This window comes from Stegostoma tigrinum, chromosome 5 (genome assembly GCF_030684315.1).
Source record: "Stegostoma tigrinum isolate sSteTig4 chromosome 5, sSteTig4.hap1, whole genome shotgun sequence".
In the NCBI taxonomy this organism is placed as follows: Eukaryota; Metazoa; Chordata; class Chondrichthyes; order Orectolobiformes; family Stegostomatidae; genus Stegostoma; species Stegostoma tigrinum.
Genome location: NC_081358.1, coordinates 2,942,570 through 2,951,339, shown reverse-complemented (window position 1 = coordinate 2,951,339; position 8,770 = coordinate 2,942,570). Strand labels below are relative to the sequence as shown.

General features: G+C 40.5%; 1 protein-coding gene across 1 annotated transcript in view; it reads left to right on the top strand.

Annotated features, from left to right (window-relative positions):
* Window positions 1-254: 254 nt before the first annotated feature.
* Window positions 255-8,770, top strand: part of susd5 (sushi domain containing 5) — a 28,807-nt gene continuing 20,291 nt past the window's right edge. The window contains exons 1-3 of the mRNA XM_048528765.2: window positions 255-480; window positions 3,446-3,623; window positions 7,804-7,919. Coding sequence (XP_048384722.1) covers window positions 393-480; window positions 3,446-3,623; window positions 7,804-7,919 — 382 coding nt within the window. The 5' untranslated portion in view covers window positions 255-392. The remainder of the gene's footprint in view (window positions 481-3,445; window positions 3,624-7,803; window positions 7,920-8,770) is intronic.

The following is an 8,770-nucleotide window of genomic DNA, read 5'->3' as shown; positions in this document are numbered from 1 at the left end:
CAGCACTGCCTGTTCCTGGCTTTGGGTTTATTCGTCGAACGGCGTTACAAGCTTAGAGACTTTTTTTACAACTCTCTCTCTTCGCTCACTTTCCTTCGTTTCCTCCCCAGCTTCATACCATCGGTCGCCTGTTTATTGTCGGAGCGGTGTTAGTTTTCACATCATTCCAACATTTACCCTCCCTGTAACAAATCGTGTGGATAAAACCGCCACGGAACTTGCCAGCTACCCTCAGTGCTCGCTGTTCGCCTGACCTTGGTGTGGTTTCGGTGGACTATTCACCTGCTGACAGCTCTCTCTCTGCTCCTTGGGGAGGTGCGTGAACGGATCTGTCCTGCCCATCCCTGTTTGATTTACTCTCTGTTGCTCTCCTTCGTGCCATTCTCCCGGCGATGGTTCCACTCTCTCACCCACACTTCCTCCTCGTCCTGAGGATCGCTTGTCTGCTCATCGTCACCGGTGTACAGGTCCGAGCACACGGTCAGTCCGCTCACACAGCCTCTGAGAATGTGAGGTTGCAAACAGGCTGCGCTGTTGGGAACGTTTGTTTTATGAGATGGGATTTGCTTCAACTAAAGTTGATCTCTAAAGTAATTTTCTGATTAGTTGCACAGGCGGATACAAATGATGTCTGACAAGATTGGAGGGTTCCTTAAGTAGTAGATTTGTAGGACTGGCAATTTCTTTTTATTTTCAAGTGTTTATCGAATTCATTTTTGAAATTTATTCTTGACCCTGTTTCTGCATTGAATCAGAGCACTGCAATAAATGCGTTCAACCCATCTTCCCCTTGGATCTTCTGCCAATGAGCTTAAATCGGTCTCTGGCTTTCCAAAGCTCTTTTAACATCTGTAAGTCAATTCCCCTTCAACATTCCATACTCGAAGGAGAACTATCACTGAAATTCCTCATTCTGACAAATCTTCGCTACACTCTCTCTGAGTCCTGTGGCGATTGAAGAGGAATTTTTTACTTGAACACAATTTAGATCATTGGAACTGGGCGGATTTTATCTATCCCCAGCAGCCTCTTCCACTCCTCCAGTAGGTTTGCTGCATTTTATCGCCAGCTACCTGCTTTGGTTTCATGGCCACGTAAACAAAAAAAAACTATGATGTGTTTTGAATTTTTCAATTGGTTCCCAAACTCAACAAATTTTGCCAAGAGAGTCTCCAAATTTCCACTTCCCTTTCAGCGAAGAGGTGTTTCCTTACATCACACCTGATCTAGCCTGTCTCTAATTTTAAGGCTGAGCGCTTTGTTCCGGCCTCCCCCCCCACCAACCCACAGAAAATAATTTTCTTCTACTGATCTAACTGAACCCCTAAATCAGTTTAACCACCTCAAGCACAACTTTCCTTAATAATCTTTATTCAAGATAGTATAAACCCTGTCTACACAATACATCCATATTATTTAAAACTTTTAAACCTAGGCACTACAGAATTATTTCAGAGATAGCAGGAACTGCAGATGCTGGAGAGTCTGAAGTAACAAGGCGTGGAGCTGGATGAACACAGCAGGCCAAGCAGCATCAGAGAAGCAGAGAAGGGTCTAGGCCCGAAACGTCAGCTTCCCTGCTCCTCTGATGTTGCTTGACCTGCTGTGTTCATCCAGCTCTACACCTTGTTATCTCACTACAGAATTATGCTTTGCAGGGCTCAACTTTGTGAGAAATTTATGTTGCGACAAAGTCGCTGTACTTTCAACGTAAGCCTTTGATTTCCTTTCGCAGCTAAGTACCTAAGATTTGTGCATCCTTCTGAGCAGAACCAAATTATATTGTACAAAGTCCTAAGTTTTTTTTATTGCATTTCGAAATGTTTGGGGGCAAAATAGACCAATGAGGAGGATAAAGTTTCATGACGTAATTGTATGTAAATAAGATCAAGGGGTCTCGACAGAGCGTCCCCACAGTCTTCTCAGAACACACAGTTTCTCCAATCGCTGCCGCATTGTAACCTCCGACCAGATCATCACACAGTGTATTTTTGGATTGAGTCTTCAATCCATGACTCCTAACATACAACATTGTGCAAAGTATGAGAAAAATTATTGATGGACGTATTATAGCAAAAGCATTGGAAAAGGCAAGGTGTTTTTTTAAAAAAATCCATCATAGTTAGATCATCCCAATTGTCGACGAACTCACGGTAAAAATCAGAGATGAGATTAAATGAAGATTTAGGAGAGAGGTACTAACAGAGATTTCCTTACACAAGGTGTTGTGAGGCTCCAGAATTACTATCAAGAGTCATCGATTTTAAACAAGAACCACGTCATTAGAGAATGGGCTAGAGATGTGGCGGGACAAAGGACGGGGGTGGGGAAATAGAGCAGGTATGTGGGATTTGGATATAATTCAGATAAAGAATAAATACTAACAAGGGCGAGTTAGTTGAATCACTTGTTTATTAAATTGCTGCGAATTTGTAAGTTTCTGTCTCCATCATAAACGCTGTAGAACCAGAAAGAGAAGTGGGGAAAATGAAATAACTTCAAACCATAAAAGTTGGACATTTATGATGGGATTGTACAGTGAAGGGCTGTGCGGGTTTCAATGGACGACGCTGAACTACAAGGACTAGAGTGAGCTCAAAATCAAATGACAGTAGATGATAGAAATCTAAAATGAAAACCGGGAAGGATGGGGGGAAATTCTGTGGAGGAGGAGACCGCTCATGTTTCATTATTCATTATTCATTTTCATTGTTCATTATCATGAATATATTATATTCATGTTTCATCATTATTGGAAAAATTTGGAGAAGTAAGGTTTTTACCATACCGGCAGGGTGGAAGAAGGAGAGATCAAAAGAGAGGAGCCAACCATAGAGTGGAAGGCAGGAGAACTGAAGTGATAACATTGATGATTTTCGAGGTAAACGGGGGGAGGTAATGAGACAAACGTAAGGAAAAGAACCTAGAGAAGTTATTAATGGGACAAACAGATTCTTCACCAGGTGATGCTGTCTGAGGATAAAGAAGTCATGATTATAATCCAAAATCATTACACCCAATGAAAACCTATAGAACTGCGGATGGTGTAAATCAGGAACTAAAACAGAAGTTGCTGGAAAAGCTCAGCAGGTCTGGCAGCTTCTGTGAGGGAAGGGCCACCGGACCGGAAGCATTAACTCTGGTCTTTCCTCCACAGATGCTGCCAGACCTGCGAGCTTTTCCAGCAACTTCTGTTTTTGTTCCCCATTGCACCCCATGTTGAGTTCGGAAGGTTGTTAAAAAAGTTTAATGAAAGCTCTGTTTCTGTTTTGTTTTTGGGATGTAACGGTGTGGAAGTGTAGCGGTCACCCGAGATGGTTCCAGAAAATCAAAATCAATTTTAAAAATTATTGTGAATTACATCGATGATGGCGTTTGGTTATTCTACGTCCACTCTGGGAGTGGGAATTCGAGGCAGTGTCTTATTATATTTGTTTTATCCCAGGGAAGATGTTCGTACTCCGGCCAAAGAATGGGAGCGCGCAGTGGGACGTGGCTGCGGCCCGAGGATTGTGCGGAGAGCGGGGGGCGCGCCTGGCGACAGCTGAAGAGCTGCGGCGAGCGGTGGAGGAGTGCGCGTTCACAGAGTGTACCACGGGCTGGATCGCAGGCAACCGGATCGGGTAAAGATCCTTCATTTCCCCTCAGTATCGGGTAAAGATCGTTCACTTTCCCTCAGCCCTGCCCAACCCCCATAGGATGGGCAATAACCTTCCTGAGAACGTTTGGCTTTTCCGGTGAGAAGTTTTGCATGGGATGGTCAGGCAGCACGCAGCCGAATAACTTACACTTTAATGAGTCACTCTTCACATTGTTGGGTGAATATCAGGGAAGTGTCAATGTCGTAATCAGCAATTAGAACTATCTGAAGATGTTCTCTGAGAGCAGCATAAAACACATTTGACATTTTTATTACCCTAGAATATCTGTTATAATGACTCATGAACACTGCGTGCAATAGTCAATTCTAACTCACCGTGTTGTGTCTGCTCTTTATTGATTCAGGAAACAACCCGGAATGTTGTTTAACTAGTGAGCAATGAACCTGTTTTTAGATTTGTAACCCATCCAGATGAGACGCAATGACATTTTAACAGCTTTCTCCTCAATAACAAGATTGAGCTTCAAATGGAATAAATTCCTGACAGAACAAATGCGTTTTGAAATATTTATTACAGATTGTGACCACATCTCAACCAGAGAGTAATCTTAAATTTTGGCAATAACAATTTTGCATTCTCGTTAACTCATGCGCATTGGCCATCCTCAGTTTAAAAACGAAAATGTTATATAATTTATAAACGTTAAAAATATAAGATTAGCATATAAAATACACTATCTTGTCGTTTCTTAGTTTTTGCTATTGAGGATCAAGTATTCCCAGGATAACAGAATTAGAAACTGAAGAGAGAACTCTTTTTCAACCCTAATCTCAGAATGGCATCCCATTCCTTTTTCAGTAGAGCAGTTTACATATCAAATGTTCTCTGAATGTTTGGTAGTTTCCATGTGTCAGAATGTGAGCAATTTTACACCACGTGCTCAGCCTGAACTGAGCTCTGACCATTGAAACACATCATAATAAAAACTTTTCCAAACTGAAGGGAAAGGAGGCTTCCATCTTGAGACACTAACCCACAGCCACCTTTTACACCTCCCCAAGTTGTCTCTTTTCTAGTTCATTTAAATCTGTGCTGTCCAGTTACAATCTCTCTGCTGGTAGAAGTAATTTCTCCTTATTTATTCCATAAAGCCTCTCATAATTTTGATTTATGTTGAACAAAGTCAGAAACTACAAGACTTATAATGATGGGCATTTAAACAACTGGGTATCAGAGTGAGTTAACACAGGATGCTTTCACTTCTGACCATTGCAAATCAAATTCAACTTATACTGACGGTGATAAAATGAGTTCCATGTGAACAGAGAGAGTGAAGTAAGAGCGAGGTACTGAAGGAAATCAGTTTTAGTAGGGAAATGGAATTGGAGAAATTGATGGGATTAAAGAAGGACAAATTCCCAGGTCCCAACAATCTACACCCCAGAATACTTAAGAGTTGTGGTGCTAGAAATAGTAGATGTATTGGAGGTCATTTTTAAAGATTCAATAGACTCTGAAACATTTCATACAGATTGAAGTTTGGTTAATGTAAGGGCAAACTTATAAAAGGAGGCTGGAATTGAGCCCAGGTCCCCTTACATTGTGAAGCAGCAGTGTTAACCATTTGGATAACAGTGACAAGATTTGAAAGAGTCAACATGAATTTATGAAATGAAAATCATTCTTGAAAAATTAATTGGAATTGTTCAAGGATATAACTAGTGAGTTGATCAGGTTAGCCAGTGGATGTGGTTTGCTTGGACTTTCAGAGGTCATTTGATAAGGTCCTATGTAAGAGGTGAGCATGTAAAATTAAAGGGCATGGGATTGGGTTTAGTAAGCTGACATAGATAGAGAACTGGCTGGCAGACAGCAAACAAAGAGTATGAATAAACTGGTCATTTTCTGAGTGGTAGCCAGTGACCAGTGAAGTTCCACAGGGATCAGTGCTTGGACCCTAACTATTCACAATGTACATTAAAGATGTATTTGAGGGTACTATCTCCAAATGCAAAGCTTGGTGTGAGACTATACTGTGAGGAGAATGCAGAGATGCTTCAGTCAGATTTGAAATAGTTGAGTGAGTGGACATAGGCATGGCAGATGAAGCATAATGTGGATGAATGTGAAGTTAACCACTTTGGTGGCAAAAACAGGAAGCCAGATTATTATCTCAATGGCAATAGAATGTGAAAGGGGAAGGTGCAATGAGACCTGGATATCTTCTGGCAGTTTGCATTCTTTTCTCTCAAGTACTTTTGTTTCCTATGCTGCAATTTTTAAATCCTTGACTAAGCACTTACTGAGTTGGCCAGATAGCTTAGGTGTATTCTGACCTGAAAAGAGCAAATTTTCATAGCAAATTAGCTTCAATGGAGACTGTAGTCTTACAATATTTTGACTCATGCTGAAGTCCGGTTCATGCTCTGATGATTTGACTTTAAATCACACTGTGTCATTTGGTGGAATTTTAATTCAATAATAAATCCGATATTTGAAGAAATTCTTTGTCATAGTGATCATGAAACCATCATTAATTGTTAAAATCTCTCATAGAAATCTGTCTGAGAGCCATTTAATTCAAGGGAAATGGGAGGTGGATAACATATAGAAATAAAAATGGTTTTCTTCAATTTTGTTTAGTCATTTGGTTTCTTTGTTATAAAGCAAAGCGAATTTGGAGATAACGAATGTGTAACTGAAAATTAAGAATTAAGCTGCTCAGAGCATTGAGTGTAGGAGTTGAGAAGTCATGTTGCAGCTGTACAGGAGATTGGTTAGGGCACGATTGAATTACCATGTGCAATTGTGGTCTCCTTGCTATTGGAAGGGTGTTGTGAAACTTGAAAGGGTTCAGAAATGATTCATAAGGATGTCGCAGAGTTTGGAGGGTTTGCGCTATAGCTCGAGGCTGATAGACTTGGGCTATTTTCCCTGGAGTGTCAGAGGCTGAGGGGTGAAATATAGAGATTTATAAAGATTTATAAATGGATATGGTAAATAGTCAAGATATTTTCCCTGGGGTGGGGAGCCCAAAACTGGAGGGCATAGCTTTAATGTGTGTGGGGAAAGATTTAAAATAAATCTAAGGGGCAACATTTTCACACAGAAAGTGGTGCACATATGGAATGAGCTGCTAGAGGAAGTGATGGAGGCTGGTTCAGTTACAACATTTAAAAGGTATCTGGATGGGCATATGAGTAGAAAGGGTTTAAAGGGATATGGGCCAAATGCTGGCGAATGGGACTAGATTCATTTAGGATAGCTGGTCGGTATGGAAGAGTTGGGCTGCAGTGTTTGTTTCGGTGCTGTACATCTCGAAGACTCCATGACTCTAAAGCCATATCAGTTGGCATTACAGCTATTGAGTGGGGACAGGACACTTTGACAATGGCTCAGTAATGACTGTAGTGTGGCATTGAGATTCTGAAGTTTGGTCATATGATGAAACATTCCAGAACACATCCAACTGGAGGTGACGTTCGCCATTGTCCTCTGATTCCAATTTGTGGATCCTTGTAATGTAAATGGTTCATGCAAGTATGTAACTAAGTTAGTTTACATCATCATTGGGGAATGATGTAAGATAACATGACTTTAGAAAATGGTTCTCTCCAGCAGTTTTGTGGAGCAGATTAAGTCTGGTCTTGTACATATCCTGTATTTTGTAATGTTTAAGTAACGGTAATGTTAGCTGATGACAAATACTCCTTTAATCTTTATCAGATATTCTCCTGGACCTGACAAAAATTGAACAGCAGGCTCATGGTAAACCCCTGCATCCTGAATTTCCACAAGTTTATCCCAATTTCCAATCACAACCCTAATAGAAATTGGCAGGATTCTGGAGAGACTAAATCATTTACCACTATTTCTGCAGGAATTTTGTCAATCTTCCACTGCCCAAACTCCTGCAGAATCTCAGCCCTAACAATCAGCAAGACATTTACCCACTTTAAAGTGTCAACAATTCCATAGCCTTCCCCAATTACAACAGCAAGTTAGGAATGTCCAGTACATTGTGAAACAGCTTACCTATTAGAGTTCTTGTTCCAAAAATGGTGCCAAATGAAGGGCTGGACGCCCTTTAATGGGAATTAAATTGAGAGTGAAACAAGGTGAAGAAGAAATTGAATGTAAATTTCAAAAAATAGTTCACAATCTAGATTTGAAGTAATCAATGTGCTCAATTCATACGCAGGATAACCATATGCAGTGACATGGGGTTCAACCAACAGGACATCCAAACCATTCGAGTTAAAACTGAAGCAGCTTCTTCGCCTGGCCCATATGATTCATTCTGCATTAAAGACCAAGGTTAGTGCTGCATCAATCCACACAATCAAATGTTAATGTTTTAAACTGGTAACAAAGTGTGTTATATTTTGAGATGTTTCCACAGAGGAAATCAGTTATACTGAAGACGTTTTAAATTAAAGTGTTGTTGCACCTTTTAGATTCTTGCTGTGGACTGATGTAGGTCAAAGAGGAGGGAAACATATGTGCAGAGATTTTGAAGAAGGTTGACAGGCAGGTCTTCCACTTGTGGTTCAGTTAACCAATTTTTCTGGCCTGAGAATGATCAACCCAGTCTGACTGAAAAGGGAGTAGTTTGACTCAGTATTGAGTTTAGTGCAGTTTGCTTTTATTGTTTTATGGAAATATTTGTCAGTACAGTCCTGTCAGCCATGATCATCGTGTAAAATATACTAAGTTCTGATCTTACTTTGGATTTGATGCATGCCTTTTTAAAGATCTCAGGAAGATTAAACTTCATGACTTGTTGAAAATGGAGCCTTGATTAAATGTCATCTGGCACAACAGCATTCAGTTGTAGGCAAGCCATCTGAAGAAGGGTATATTGGCCTTGGAGCGGGTGCAATATTATTCACCAGAATATCATCAAGAAGAGGGTTAATGTTTGAAGATAAATTTCAAAAAATTGGCTTGGATTCCATTTTTCTATTGAGGAACAATCTGATCAATGCGCTTAAAATATTTAAAGACTGTGACAGGTTAGACACAAAAAGAATTCCTCAAGTGAGGAAATAAAAACCCAAGAGGCACAGTCTTAAAATTAGGGCCAGGCTGTGTAAGGCAAGATCAGGGCATTCTTTCTCAGGGCCATTTGCTTGCTCTGTTAGCATTAACTTGCCTAGCGCCTACCT